The sequence below is a fragment of the Melospiza melodia genome, chromosome 1 (assembly GCF_035770615.1).
Source record: "Melospiza melodia melodia isolate bMelMel2 chromosome 1, bMelMel2.pri, whole genome shotgun sequence".
Classification (NCBI taxonomy): domain Eukaryota; kingdom Metazoa; phylum Chordata; class Aves; order Passeriformes; family Passerellidae; genus Melospiza; species Melospiza melodia.
In genome coordinates this window covers 147,330,553-147,347,055 of record NC_086194.1, presented here as the reverse complement: position 1 = coordinate 147,347,055, position 16,503 = coordinate 147,330,553, and the positions used below count along the sequence as shown (strand labels likewise).

Genomic DNA, 16,503 nt, shown 5'->3' with positions numbered 1-16,503 from the left:
GAAGAAAGTAGTTTTTATAGCTGGAAGGGTTTTTTAAGGAACTTTATCTTGGGACATAGTTGCACAAATGACTATAAATTATTTACCTACTTAGTAGGTCAGTACTGGATGTTAGGGCACTTAGGAAAGTGTGCATTTAAATAACATTTCCAGCCTCAAAAGATATTAAAAATTAAGGATCAATATGCTTTGAAAAACAAATCTATTAGTTTGTCAAAACTTTGTGTATTTTTGTTTTATAAATCAGGAAATTATCTGTGAAGAGTAAATAATAAAGTTATTATTACCACTGACCAATGACTATTTCTTTACTATCTGTCAAGTAGGATTTTAATATTAATCAACTCCAAGTCTAGAATTTTAGGAATTTCAACTCTTCAATTTATGCCAGTACATATTCATCCAACTTTAGGAGCAAAATGTACTTTTATTTCTATAGTTCCTTGCACCTTTAGTGTTGATTTAAAAAGCTGTGTTTCTCTGAAGGAACATAACAAGTTAATTAAGAAAAAATTCTTGAGAAAATTAGGATAAATTATTCTACATGACAAAGAGATGCTAAACCTGATCACTGTCATGTTAAAAGGCATACAAATGGAACAGAAGGAATTTCTGGGTAAGAGATCAGCGGAGATTTGTCACTGCCACACATGATTGAGTGATTGATAGAAGAACACATCATAAAGCAAGGAAAACATCACACTTCAGTTTGTATCTTTGCCTGTTGAATAAAAGAAATCTTGTATTTTAAAGATTAATAGAGAATTTTATGATTTGAACCAAAGATAAGAAATATAGTCCCAGGATTTTAATCAAGGAAATTCAGTAAAAAATATTGGAGTAGGGATATGAAAAGTTAGAAATAAGAATTACTGGATAAACTTGAATTAGATTTTCTCCCTTCCTACAGTCCATCTAAACTTATTACCCTTTCTTACATGGAGAGATAGTGGCTTTTGAAATGTTATCAGCCTGTCACAGAAAGGTATACTTAGAGCAAAGCAAAATCACATACTCCACAATTTTTTAAAACATTTTATTATAAAGGATAGGAAACCAAATCCAATTTTTTTTTCAAACACAGATAAATAAACAGTAAATATCATGCTTTTAATTTTAAATGTGTTTTGCCTTTTGCAATAGGATCTGCAAAAATGGCATTCTTAACTTGGAGACCTGCAAAACTCTATCTTTTGAGAATGTAGTGGAAGATGAACTGCATATTTTGGACATTAATGAAGACCATTAGAAAAACCTGCTGAAGCTAGGACAAAACATGTATGTGAAGAAAGTGCTATGAAAAGAGTAGTTTGGTAACTTATTCAGCAGAAAACTTCAAATTAACCCTTAGTCAAGATTATTTCAAATATATATATAAATATATACAACTACACAAAAAAAAATTCTTCCCACTTAAAATGAAACAAACATCAAAATGTAACAAAATCAGAGAACCCTTAGGGGCTGCAATAGCCCTCAGTGGTAGTATAGCCTTGTGATCTTTAGGAAGAGGTGTTTATAAATATCCAAGTATTTTTTCTCTATTCCATAGAAATAAACTGCTAAATGGAAAAAATAGGTAGAAAGTAAGGGGGGAAAAGAGTTATCATTATTCTTTTAAAAAAATCAGATAATTGTTGTGCCTCATCTCAGGAACAGTTTAATAAATGGAACCAAGCAACAAAGAGATGAGCAAACACCTCACCACATGCAGATTCTGTGTGCCGTGTTGGTCCCAATTTAATTGATGGGAGTATTGGTTTTGATTTCAGTGGGGTAAAATTTTTCATTTAATTTCTAGTAGAAATAGAATGACTGTGAACTACTTCCCCAAATAGACTTTATTCATACATCTTAATCAAAAGGGCTGTAAATGGAAAGAGTTATCTCTGTATCCTCATAGGCCACCCATTACTTTATTGCTTGTTTTTAGAAGACTTTTATCTTTTCCAATAATCCCACACTTTTGCAACATTTTAATAGAACAAAATTACTTGTTAGCACCCTGGAAGCAGTCATCTAAAGTTCTTTAACATTTATATCCCTTTGAGGCTTTTCACCCTTTGCATGGGTTCAGGGTTTCCTGTACAAAATAAATGACTGTTGCAGGAAATATATGATATTTACAAGTTCACAATTCTTTATTTTTTATACAGTTCTGATGAGTATTTCTTATAGTTGTAGCCTAAGCACTGTGTAAAACTGGCATGCTTCTGATATTCACAAAAATGTAATAAAAAAGTAAAATAATTCAGGATAAATTGCGCACATGCAAGGATACTGCAAAATTAATCCATTGCCTTAAGCTATGCATTTATGTAATTTTTTATACTCTAACAGTTTGCCTTCCTATGTATTTGATGGAAAAATTCCATGCAAAATCCTGCATTTTCTCTTGGATAATATTTCACATTCTTTAAACCTTCCATTAATTATTCTACATGACATTCAGACTGCTTTTAATGAAAGAAAGGAAAAACCTAAAAACACAGCTACTTTTGTTATCACACTATAAATCCTAGCTCAGGGATTATGCCAATTACCTGATTTACCTCTACAGAGCAACTGAGGAATTTATGCTTATTATCCTTACCATTATTCTTATGTTTGACTCAGTTTATTAGAAACCTGTCTTTAAAGTATTTAATGAAAAATTTTATTTGCACAAATAATTTGACTCTGGGATTCACATAAATCCATCCACTATTCAAATTCAGTTCATTAAGAAAAACAATATTTGGAGTGGTCACCTTGGATGCTTTAAGAAAAGTTTTAATAGAAGTGTCTCTGTAATCCTTTTTCATGGGTATAATGTTGTCATTTCACTGCTGAATAACATTCTACTCAATAGACCATGGTTGATATGTTCCAGTTCTTCAAATTCTGATCCTGTTGCTGAATTAAAAAAAAAGGAAAAAAAAAAAGACATCCACTGGCAAGCGCCAAGTTTGTGCAGAATAGCCAAATCCAGTTATTTGGAAAATCATTTCAGCCACCTTCTTCTAAACCAAGCTCTCCGCAGTAATCAGAGGGTGGGGTGGAAGTGTGTGCAGGTTAGGAGAGAGAGCGAAGCGACTTTGCATCATCCCAACACGCTGCTTTCAGAAGCCCTTCACCTTTTCCCTTCAGACTGTGCCAGTGCCGCTGCTGAGGGCGCTGCCGGCCTGGCTCCTGCCGGGATCCACCGCGGAATTCCTTCAGAAGTCCAAAGGCCGAATCATCATGGTGGTGGAGCGCAAGGAGTAGCTGGGGCCTTTGAAGTAATGCCACTTGATGCCATTGAGCTTCCCGTGGTTCTGTCCAGCTGTGTAGAACATCCCATTGAGGTTGGAGGGGCCACAGGCATCAAACCACCACCCTGAAACCAGTAAGACAAATACTTAAACTGCAAATGCACTAAATATTTTACATGGGTGTATTAGGTTTAGCTGATTAGGAAATTCTGGTAAATAGGTCATTAATAGTGCTGGTGTCATATTTTCATATTTTCCTTTTTTGCTCTTTTGTGCGATTCTTTAGTCAGGAGTGCTGGAGAACACACACATGTATTTATAGAATTGCAAAAGTAATTATGCCCTAACGCATTCTAGTTTTATTCTCAGTATGTGGAGTAAAAACAAGAACATGAGAGAAAAATTAAGCAGTTTTCATATTTAGACAGTATTGTATTTTTCATTTAAACCTCAGAAAAAGACCATCATTCAAAAGTATTTGGAATAATTTCACCTGTTATGTTGAGTATAAGCATGACTTGATTTTATTTACCAGCCCTTTTCTACTGCTTTAATTGTGGTTGTTCGCTGCTCAGTTACTTTTGTTTCCAGAATAGATGTTAAAGATTCTCATAACTGAATTATGAGAATTGTGGTGCTGCACTGCCCTACTTTAAATTGTTGCTTTAAGATGAAATTAATCAGTGAACTCTCTTGTTTATCTCTCCAAGACCTTTTCTTGTTAAGGTGAATTTTAGATTGCCATGGGACCTAGAGTTTTAAGAAAAATTCCAAATAACATGAAACTTGGCAATACTAGGACTACAGAACACAAACTGACGAGTATAAACTAGGTGATATGCTGACTCTACTGAAAGTAGTGGGAGTTTTTCTGGATACCTTGATGGGAATAGAATTTTCTCTCCAACACCTTGCAGAGTATCTATATATAGTATGAGAAAGATGCTTAGTTAAGATTGAGAAAGGCAGAATGAATTCCCAGACTGCAAAAAGCAAATATCCCAAATATCAAAACTGTATTAACTTCTGTGGCTAGGAGTTGTATTTGTCAGAAAGATTTCTGTTGGGACGTTTTTCATAGTGAGACCTATAATTTTGTAAATCTTTAGGACAGTATTTATGCATCTTTCCATGGAATATGGTTGTACTGAACATTAGTGTCATGAGGCAAATAAGATCATAAAGGTCAGGTTGTGACTTTTGCTTTTGTTATTTAAACACTACCTTAATTTAAAAAAAAAGTAATTTCAGCCTGCACATCATAGTATTGCCATCTTCCCAGGACCCCTTGTGAAGCATTTCCTAACAGTCCTGGTAGTGGCAAACAGATCATCCAGTGAGTGCATTCTGAATTCTGCTGGTGTCACTGTGAACTAGAATGCAGAATTTAAAATTTTCTGTGTGTTTTCCACTTTGACTTGTCAAAATTGTGACAAACTCCTTTTAGACAATGTTCACTGTCCCAAGGAATCCTTCAATTCCATCATATTTAGTGGTTAGACTTTTATCTACCTATAATGAATGCATTATATGAAACTATTTCAGTTTATGGTATACTGCCACTGCTATGGTAATGATTGTGTTTAGCCCTCAGAACCCTCAGAAGTGCTTACTCTGTTCTTCGTATTCAGATCCAAATAATTTATGTTTCTAGTCTTGTAATGCTTAAGATTTTGGAAAGTACTTAGTGTTTTGGTTTTTTTAAGAAGTAACACTTCATAATGAAATCTTGAGGGATGAATTTATGCCAGATAAATTCTGACAATTTTCTATTTTGGTACAGCTGTCTTCCCTTTGATTTCAATGTTATGCCTAAGGGGGCAATAACCAAAGAAAAGGAAAGCTGTACATCTGATGTTTTACTGTAACCAGAGTATAATCTTTTAGAAATTTAAGATGAAGTTAAACAGAGAAATCCTAATCCTCATTTTTCAAAGCTGGAACTCAGATGCAGCTGGGTTCTGTTTATGGTGTTAGGATGAAGATCTGGCAAGCTGACCTAGTTACCTTTTCATCTTAAAGGAACAGGAATAGATGCATAAATGGTCTTTTTTGGGGTGAAATGATGCCATACAAAATCAATGTCAAAACTGGAATAAGCCAAAGAAACCCATAATTTTATAAAACATTTGTTAGGACTTGCTCCAACCTCTCATCACAGAATTCTTCTAAATAAACACTTCTTTCAAAATGTGTTTTAATGATCTTAACTTTTTTCCTATTTTACTGTTCTTGTTAGTGAGAATGAATGGATGAATGTTTTAAAGATGTTTCCTAATATTGCATTAAAACTTTGGGTTTACTTTCTCACTGACTTTTTCTTTTTAAGTGAAGTGGGGTTTTTTGATTGTTTGGTTTTTTTTTTTTTTTGGGTTTTTTTTTTTTTTTTTCTGTTTTGAGGTTTTTTTTTATTTATGGTGTCTTTTTTTTCTCCAGATGGCTATTTCTGTCCATGCTCTCCTGCAGTCCTCTGAAAGGCCTTCACTCCCCTTAGGGCCTCAGATTATCACAAGACTTCCTACTGCATGTCTCAACACCAAAACTCACATCTTTGAATGGATGCAAAGGAAAAGTTTTTTACAGATGCTTTGTATGTTGAGGGAAAGAGGAATGCAAGCAGTGACTTTCTTGGTAGCTATGAAGGAGTGAGGGAACACAAACCAGAGATTTCTAAAAGATACACCTGCAGCACTGCCACTGCAGAAAACACCAAACTGAGCAGCTCTAGAGCTGTGAGACAGCCTGACCCAAGGAAAAACCTCAGTAGCCAGGTGTTGGCTTATTATGTGGAGTTCATGGGATTTTCTCATGAAAAATCTTGTTCATGTTTCTCTGCATGGTAATGGCTGTCCCAAATAATTATAAAGTCATCTTTGAACCGCAGTAAGATTTTAACTTTGGAGATAACTTTTGGCATCAATTTCCATGGGATTTTTGAATCAGGCATGAAAATGATGAAGAGTGGGCATTGTAAGAAGTAATAATAGAAGTAAGATTTTAAACTGAAGTGGTAGAAAGAGGGCTTTCATGAGAAGTTTAAGAGAGATTTTATTCAAAAAGAGAGGTAGTTTCTTCAAGCTGTTGTGACCACAGAATCACTAATTAATCATTTGAACTGAGGGCCAATTCAATTTTTTAGGTTAGCCCTCCTCTAATATTTTGTATAATACAAGCAGCACTATCATCTCTATTTGTAATAAAAATCCCTAGGTCATAAAATATATTTTCCAGACAAAATATAAATTAAATAATGCATAGATAAATTGTTTGAAAGTTCAGCTATACAAATAGAAATGAATCCTCACTGTAGATGGCTGTTTTTCTGGAACAGTTAAAGTAGGTTCACATATTGTGTATGGTTATGCTTTGGTCTTTAATTCATGTTACTATAACCAATGGGAAATTGTTAAATTTCATTTCAGCTCTTTTCATGAATAAATATATTTTTTATGCTTAAGCTACCTATCTCAGATAGTTGAGCTCCAGTCTACAATATACTGTATTAGATATTTGACTGAATATTAATGTATATTGAAATAATTCCACAAATTCTTGCAAAAATACCTAATAAAAGGGCATTGATCAAATGAGTAACAATATTAAAAGAAAAAAAACCAAAATACATGCATCTTTTATAATGGTTTTCTGAAGTGACAAGTACAATTTTTGCATGATTGAATCTTCTTTGTCAAAAGTAATATTAAAAAAGGGCTTTTGCATGCCAAAGCTAACAGAGTTGCTGTTTTGGCTTGTATAAACTGCAATTAAGCATGTATGTATGTAAAATTCTTTTTTAGTGACCTAATGCTCATCAGTTAATGAGTGCTCACTGGGAACAGCAATGATTGCTCAGGTTGTCTTTTACATTCTAAAATAATAATTGTCTAAACACTGCACATTTGATGGCAAATGCTTTCCTCTCACATTTCAGTTCTCCCTCCTGAGGACACTGAATGTCTCCAAATGCAGCAGGATCAGTGCAAGCCATTTAATAAGATCCAAAGTTTGTCTGAACGGTACATTTGTATGGATTAACAGAATAAATGGATCCTATGGAAAGCAAATATTTATTTCTAGCCCTCTGGGTTTGTCCATAAAATTTAATTTGGCAACAAAGCCAATAAGAAAAAAATTTGAATCCGAAAATATTGAAATAGCCCTCAATGTTCAAAAGAAAGAGAAATTTATTTTAGAAAAGATTTAAATGTTTCTGATGTTCTGTAGTTTAAAGAAGTTAGATGGCAATGCTTAGGATCTGGTGATTTTTCATTCGTAATTTCTCTGGATGAAGTTTCGGATGACACCTCAAGCTGGAGCCATGGGACAGAGTCCAAAAGAGTGAATGTAGCAGGGAAGACTTAGGATTGTTTAGTCAGAATTGGAGAGAAAAATTGCCAACAATTTAAAATTAACTAAAAACCTTTTAAAGAAATGTAAAGGAATGATGTCTATTCTTTCTAATGGTAGAGGTTATGACAGGATGGAACACTGTTAAATTATCATAGAATTAGCTAGTCAACATGCAAAGTGTTCTTATATTAAATGTAGACAAACTCAGTAACAGATTTTATCATGAGAATAGAAATCTTGAAATACATAGAAATCTTGAGAATTAATAGAAAGACAAAAACAAACAGATAGAGAAGAATCTGTCTTGTGAAGGGTCTAAACAACCTCTGGAAGAAATTTCTATGTTATTTTATTCCTTAGAATATTGGATTGACCAGACTACTTGACAATCTGAAGATTAAATTAGAATTTAGCTGTCAGGACATAAGATGAAAAGGCATCAGCTTTTCATATCAATTGGATAATGCAGTCCCTTTCATAGGGACCTTTTTATGAGGTAAAAATAACATGAAACTTGCAGACTGGTGGCTATGTTCTAGTATATCAAAAATTAGTCACTTCCTGAGATCTCCTAACACTGTATTACAGCTTATTACAGTTGCCCATATTTGACCTAGATAAACATACCAATGTAGTAATGTTTTTGTTAAAAGTTATGCATAATCATATGTCCAATTGAATATTTTGAATATTTCAAGCAAAAAATCAAATAATATTCTAACCATTTGATTATATTTTTTCATAAAAATATTTGGGAATATAAATGGTACTTCATTAATGGTGCATTCTCAGCAATTTCTTTATGAAAGCAGGAATATGAATAAAAATTAAAAACCTGTGTTTTTTTATATAATTAGGTGCATATCCAGGGCTTCAGGTTGGATAATCTCAAATGTCCTGCCATTGTTTCTTTCAAATATTCAGTTTCAAGGAGAATATAAGAAAAACTGTGGCTTTTCTAATTGGAGCGTATGGGCAGATTTCTATATTCAGCCAAGAATTTCCCTCTAAGTCATGACATGAATCCTCCAACCCCTTCTTGCAGAGATTCATAAAATTCACCACTTGGAGAAAAAAGCAGTGAAACAACATGCAGTGAATGCAACAAGGTTTTGGAGTCATTAAGCAGCCTCTAACTTAATAGATGAGAAATCTATTGAGGCTCAATAAGTATGTATTTAATAAATACATATTTCTCTGATTCAGGAAGGCCCTGAGATTCAAAAGATACTGAGAAAATACTCAAGGGAGAGATAATTTATTTGCATTGTTCTTATGCCTGTATTGTCAGAGACAGAAGACTACAGCTGGATGTACCTCTGCTCCCAGCAAAATAAAACAAACAATTTATTTCAGTTATCTCTGCTGCTTCAAACCTGGCAAGATATCTAGAAAGTCTCCCTGTCTTTGTAAAATGATTTTGGGGATCAGAATTTTAGCAGTATTCTCACTTCCCACTTGAAGCAAGATAAATTCTTTGTGAACACCTCAGACTGCAGCCAATTCTAGACAAAGAAAATCACCTTAAAACTCTTTCTTGGTGGGCCAAGATACCATAAGTCACTTTCCAGTGACTGAAAACAACTTCACAAACAATTTGGGGCTCAGCTGACAGGTGGTATCAGGCAGAACAGATGGGAATTTGGCCCAGGAATCTGATCCAAAGACGTTAAATGCTATGGGCTGTATTGGAAATCCAAGCATTTTGAACTTCTACTCACAGGCTTATTCTGGTGACTGTTGCATTTTTAGTGCTGTTTCTTGCAAAAAAGCTGTGTACATAACTCATTGGGGCACCCCTCAGACTAAAGCTTGAAGTAAGATGGGGATATACATATATATGACCCTTTTTTTTTATTTACTGGCCTGAGAAAAAAAGAAGAACTTATTTGAATGAATAATTTGTCTTCCTTTAAGGTAAAAATAACATACTTAGATTAAATTTTTCTGGTCACAAAAAAGCAGCTAAAACATCTAACTATGATGACAGTTCAGAGGGGTTAAGAATCCAGCTCATACACATAATTTTGAAGTCATTCCCTAAAATCCATGTGAAGATAGAGCCAAGCAGCATTGCATGGCTCTTTAAAATACAAGAAAGACATACAAAAAATACACTGTTGGTGCTTCTGTATTATTCTCTCAGTATTTAATTTCTCGTTCAAGGGAAGAGGGATGAGATACAGGAGGAGAGAGAATAATAGTTATGATATAGACCAAATAAAACTGACAACTAGCAAGATCACTGAGAGAAATGTGTGTTTTCCTTACATTTTTATTTTCAGCCTTGATTATAACCATATCACAGTCTTGAGCTTTGGCTTATCTCAGCCTTTATTCCCGACATAAATATATTCATTTCACCTCATAGAGATAACAGACTCACCCAAACTGTCAAGATAGCTAGAAACTTGCCTGTAGATTTCATACCATTCATCATTAAAGAGCTCTCTGTGATGGTGCCAAAACTAACATTCTAATATCTTTTCTTTTTTGGGGGGAAAGGAGGTTTTCCAAAACTTGTTATCATTGCTACTTTTCTAAATTAATCTTTGTCTGGTAGAAAACTGAAATACACTCCCTAAAAAGATGTTTTAGTATTTAATTAAATTCTGATATTTCTCAAGGAATGAGAACGTTATTTCAAGGAGAAAAGCATAGCAGAGTGTTTGGGAACTCTAGCATGATTAAAGCCTTTCTTGAGGAACTACAAATTACGGTGCTGTACAACCTGTCTCCAGAGGAACAATACTCAGAGTCTAGTCCAAAAGAGTAGATTAATCTATCTCCAAAGGCTAATTGCACCTCCTTTTACTGTGTGGTGATTTGCTAAACTCGTGGTTTCCTCAGCCTTTGGTAATTCACCCCTTCCTCCCTATTCATTTCATTTCATTTGGTACCAGTAAATTCCAATGTGTGGCTAAGCTGTTGATTTACAGGAATGCTGCAGCAATATATGTGAACCTTGTGGAATGGTTGTTCAACAGCAGACTGACCTTAGCAGGGTGTTGACCTGTCACAGCAGGAAAATAAACAAAGCCTCAGCTCCCAGAAGGAGCTGCCTGGGAGCAGGGGTATTTCCAGGCAGCTCGGATACTTGAATGAGTCTGCACTTCAGCACAGACACAACTCATGCTCAGGAGCTCCTCCTGACTCTGGCCTGGCCTGGAAGTAACACACTTTCATTTAGCATGTTCTCCAAAGGGAAAGGGCAACGGAGTTAATTAAAATAATCTACTGACTTCTTATCCACTATCTGTCTCCAGGTCTATCTGGTTAGCTTCTATTTTTTACAGAAATGGGAAGGTAGTGTCTTATCACCTGTCTACTGGAAGAAGCTTCCCATGATAACTTCTAATATGATATCCCTAGAAGAAGTTAGAAGAGCTTGAAAAATTGGCTTCTTAAAGACTTTCCCAACTGGGTCACTTCCAACTGGCAAAAGAGAATGCAGAGCTGGACTGAGCATGTGGTATAAATTCTCAGTGATGGGAAACCACCTTCTGTTAGCAGATGATTGCTTTAGAGGCTCATATGTGCCTGGATGTGGCCTGAGCTGAACTCAAAGTGCCAGTAACCACAAATAATACAGGTTTAACAGTCTGATCCAAAATAATTAAAACTGTACATGCGACAGGATTTTTTTTCCAGGAAAGTTAGAAATCACTGAGGAGAGTCTCTGAACAAGATCAGATGTGAAGATAAGAAAGGGGCTTTCTTGGTCATACAGTCAGTAAACCAAAGAATCTTTGGTTTTGGTTTAAACCTCAATTTAAGCTTTCTGCTATAATGTGGTGTTCTAGAGATAAAAATGAGCTTGACCACACAGGGACTGGGAATGATTATCATTTGCCAGAGAAAATTCTCACTCTTAGGAGCATTAGGAGTCTGAATGGAAAGATAATCTCAAATGTTCATTCTCTGTGCTGCAGGGGAAAAGTACCAATCTTACACACTATATTTGGAAAAAATGCCAATCATATACACTATACTTGCTGGAAGTCAGATCAACTTGAGACTTTAAGCTGTCCCAGCGTAACTTGTCTGTGCTTTTCCCCACCTCAACTCTTCTTTCTTTCCTTCTGTAGTTTGACTCAGCTACAAAGGAAATCAGCTTAAACCTTCCAGATTTAAACAGGTGGTTGCAGGTCTAGTCTTTCACAGGGGAGTGAATTGGTCATTTAGTGTCTTTATGCATTATGCTCACCTAACAGAGAAAGTTTAACCATTATAAATACCTTAATAACAGAATCACATCCCTAAGTGGAATAGATAATGTATTACAAGTCTAGACTAGGATTGTTTCTAAACTTTGCTATCTAATATCTAATACCTGGCCATTTCTTCTCTTTTTTTGCTGGTTGATTGTCCAACTTCTGACAAACTTCTTTTCACCCTTTTAATCTTTTATCTTTTTTAATTTTGCCTTTCTTGCCTAAACAATTACACTAACTTATACTTTCCTCTTAGACATTCTTGCAACAGCTTCAGTGCAGAAGTATACTGACTGCCTCTCTGGATAATGCTTTCTCTGCTGACAGGAATCTAGAGGTATTGGCATTTTGACAATATATGTACAGAAAAAAGTAGCAGTAGATATAATAGAAGAAGTTTTCACTCAGGACTTATACATCCATGATACAACTTCATCCATGGTTGCTTTAGGAAAACACAGTAGATTCCTATTAATGTACCATATTTTCAGTCAGTTGTACTCACCTCCAGTCAACATGAGAGCACATTTACACATGCAGTTGTCGTTGTCAGCATCTTTTGTACTGAATTCAGCACCATGCAAGATCAGACTACTCTGTTTTCCAGCAGTTCCACTGTGACCTTTTAAATAAAGCCTGAAACAACAAGGGAAAACAATCAGGGTCACCAAAATAGAAAAAAAAAAATAAGAGATACAGATTTTTTCCATATCAGGTTGGCATTGTATGAAGTGCACCCAGAAAACTCGTGAATCTCTTATGTTTTGTCTAAATCTCTCTCTTGTTTCAGTCGTGACATATAGGGGACATTTGGGGTTTTTCACTGTATCTGTAGTAGCACATAGTCCTTCCTCCAGAGCAAAATCAAGCTCAAGGAATCAGAACTGGAAAGACAAAAAAGCAGAGGCAGTGAGAGAGGAGGAGTGAGAAGAGGTGCCCAGATATCTGGAATACATTGACAGAATGACTGACTACTTGAGTAGCTGGTTTTTTTACTGTTTCTTTCCTGTGGCACAGAAACAGCAACCCCAGTTAACAGGAGTCATGTTATTAATGCCTGGGATTGAAAGAGGATTTTAGCAGCCTTAGAACTTTTAATTCCACAAGCCAAAAACTCAGTTCTGCCCAAAGCTGTCTCTGAGTGACAAATAGAGAATAACTTAGAGTTCAAGCCACAAAAGTCTTCATAATTTGCAATGCAAAGCAATTCTTTTTTTAAGGAGTCTTTCAACTAGCTGAAACCACAACCATGAGCTTAGGAGCTGGAGCTCAGCTGCAACAAAGGTTGCGGAGAGGAGAGGAGAGGAGAGGAGAGGAGAGGAGAGGAGAGGAGAGGAGAGGAGAGGAGAGGAGAGGAGAGGAGAGGAGAGGAGAGGAGAGGAGAGGAGAGGAGAGGAGAGGAGAGGAGAGGAGAGGAGAGGAGAGGAGAGGAGAGGAGAGGAGAGGAGAGGAGAGGAGAGGAGAGGAGAGGAGAGGAGAGGAGAGGAGAGGAGAGGAGAGGAGAGGAGAGGAGAGGAGAGGAGAGGAGAGGAGAGGAGAGGAGGTGTGATTGTCATAACAGCTTCATATGCAAGAAGGAAGAGAAAGATCTGAGTGTCACTGGAGAAGTTTGAATCCTTACACTCAGGAGTAAGCCCTAGACAATGGAGCAAATAAGAGAGGAAGACACATCCCTCCCCTCTCCTTGAATCTACAGGCTAGGAATAAATCAGCCACAGGGCTAACCAAGAAGATGATTTGCTAAGCAGTGGGATAGACTTCTCCACTGAAGTGAGAGACATCTGTTCTCTTTCCTCCAGGTTTATTGCAGAGGGGCAAATATGTCTTTTAAATATAATATTAAATATAAAATGCATAAGGAGCTACAAGAACAGAGTTAGGACACGAGCAGGAGAGATGTCTGCTACTCTGTGATTTACCTCAGAGTGCTATGCTAGAAAAAGTTTTCCCAACTTCTCCCACGGACAGAGAGAACAAAGAGAGCAGATGGCAGTCACTGACTGTGGTCGCTGTTTTTTTTTTTATCTAGTTACTTTGCATGAATAAAAGAGTAAATGCATTTACCAGAGTGACATTCATCCATTTGTTTACATGGAAGACATACTTTGCTGCAGTGTTCACAGTATTGACAGCAGCAGTAGAGAACATCCCTGACCTTTCTAGCCTACAATAGCAGCAGTAGTTAAACCATTGACATTTTTCTGAGATGTGGAGGGTCTGTCCCAAGACTGAAATTTAAATAAAACCCACTTCTCCCATAGAACTTTGGAGCTGAATTCTGCTTATGAGAGCAAGGGTACCATATGACAGCTTTCCTTAATCAAGTGCATGGCTGCTGGTTTTTTTTTGGTTTAGTTTTGGAGAGTTTTTTTTGTTTTGCATGCATCTGTGGGTGGATATTAGGTCCAAATAAAGCTAATTGGATTAAACTTGTCACAGAAACTCATTACAGAAAAGCCTTGTTAGGATAACTGATAAGATTACTTAAAATGTGAAGGCATAGAACCAGATCTTAGCAATCTACAGAGTTTCACACTTGTAGACTGAATCTGAGAATACCCTATAGTAGACTGATGTGAACTTCCCCTAATTTTCAGTGAATTTCTTCCTATGTGTCCTTTGTTCAACACTAGAAGTGGAGACAGTAGATGCTAAGCATGAATATTTAAAAATAAAAAAAAAAATAATTAAAAAAGGGATTGTCTGGTTTATTCTTTGAAACTAGTTACATTGCCTACTTTAATTTGATTTTAATTTTGATTGTTACATGGCTGAGGCTGATGATTAAATACTTTGGATTCAATCCTCAGAGCAAATATTGTATATATAGATAGAAAACTACACACACATAAACGTACAAAACTTTTTGGATTAATTACAAATATCATGCATAGTCAAATACCTTCTGATAGCACAAAAATAGTTAAAGCCAAGTGTAAGCCTAAATAGAAGACTGTGAAAATCCTTTGTAATTTAACAAAAAACAAGCCAGGAATCCAGGAATCCAGGAAGGTCATGGCATCATGTTATTGCCCAATCATGGTGGAAATTAGCCTGTAATGACCATGTTAATCTATCAAAGGATGTTTGTTTTAGACAAGATTAATCTAAGATCTGTCTTTGCACATGTCCATTTCTTTGTTTAATACAAATGAAAGGCTGGAATTGATCCCATCTTCATTCATTGGACTTTTGCCTTGTTTTTGGGCTGTGCCTAATATTTTGCAGAACAAAATAAACTTCCCTGAGGTTGTGTTGATAGAGAAATTATTTTGTCACATGATATCTATGATCTGAGATTAAATGGCTGTACATCCTCATTATATGAGCCACACCAAGGCTCACAGAAGCCTCATAAAGTTAGTATAAAAAGCAAATGCTGTTTACTCAAATAAGAAAGACAAGGTTAGCCAGATCTTTTATTAGCAATCAACTCTATAAAACCCACTTAGTCCAATAAAAAAGTACAATCTAAGAAAACGTAAAACATAAAGAAGAAAATATTACTTGGTATTCAATGTTTTCCCCAAAGGGTGAGGGTATTGGGATTGTTTACAAGCTCTTTCTTTTCCCTGATATTTTACAAACATTCCACTCATCACAGATTTAGATCTTGTCAGTTATGTTTGACTGTTCCTCAACAGAATTTGTCTAGTAGGTCTCCAGTGACTTTAAAAGAATAAAGCTTAACTTGGCTCTGAGCTCTAGTGCGCTTATCATACTGCAGCCTTGTGCAGATGAACCACAGTTGAAACAGTAATTCTGTTTCTTTGGGCTTTTTTTCCTGGATTGGCATCGCCCAGCAGTTAGAAAAAAAATGCCACTGCAAAGTTGGCACTACTTTGTGAATGTGAAACAATTCACACATGTGAAAAAAAGTGAAAAAATATAATGTGAAACAAAAGTAAGGTATATTGTATGCAAAGAGTAGATCTAAAAATATTGCATAAACAACTGCAGGGCAGCCTGAAAAGACATCTTAAATTTACATCAGAAATTTTTGCTTTTGTTGTGATTAGATGACCTCACATTCTTTCAAATATATATGGCTTAACTATCTTCATACCATGAGCCAAAATCAGATCTCAGTCAAAACCCAGAGCTGGTCCTGAAGCAATCAGGATCTTTAGCTCAAGGCCTACAAGTCCAAACTATTCGAGCTTGAGACAGCAAATCTGCCCAGCAGCAAGGCAACTGATGAGCTCCTTAGCTCCCAGGAGCAATAGGTATCTTACTACTTGGACTTAATTATTCAGTATTCTCAGATTCAGATTGGTAGGATTGAACCTTTAAAACAAACTTCAAATAACTACTAGGATACGATTTCCCTCCCTTTGAAAAAATGGCAATTCGGGGTATCTTTCCTCTTGGTTGTTCTTGGAGATAAAGGAAAGGAAGTTAAGAATAAAACCCACTCATTACTGATTAGAAGTCAAAGAACATTTTAAAGGGTACATTTCCAGTCTTCCCATTTGCTCACAGACAGGAAATTCTGACCAAGGAAAGAAGGTGAAATGCTGCTTTGATTTACACAATAGGCAGGAGATGTAAATTCGTGCTCGTATAAGCAAAAATAAATCTACTTTATCTGCATACAATGAAACTGAAAAAGCAAGAAATAAACAATAGCAGTTAAATAATGTATAAATAGGAATGAGAGAAATATTGCATTTTTATATGAAATTTTAAGGACTTCTGATGATTTT

The 16,503-nt window shown here is 35.7% G+C and overlaps 1 protein-coding gene across 1 annotated transcript in view; it reads right to left on the bottom strand.

Annotated features, from left to right (window-relative positions):
• Nucleotides 1-1,066: 1,066 nt before the first annotated feature.
• Nucleotides 1,067-16,503, bottom strand: part of ANGPT1 (angiopoietin 1) — a 153,871-nt gene continuing 138,434 nt past the window's right edge. The window contains exons 8-9 of the mRNA XM_063171028.1: nt 12,303-12,433; nt 1,067-3,358 (exon numbers count right to left, since the gene is read on the bottom strand). Coding sequence (XP_063027098.1) covers nt 3,198-3,358; nt 12,303-12,433 — 292 coding nt within the window. The 3' untranslated portion in view covers nt 1,067-3,197. The remainder of the gene's footprint in view (nt 3,359-12,302; nt 12,434-16,503) is intronic.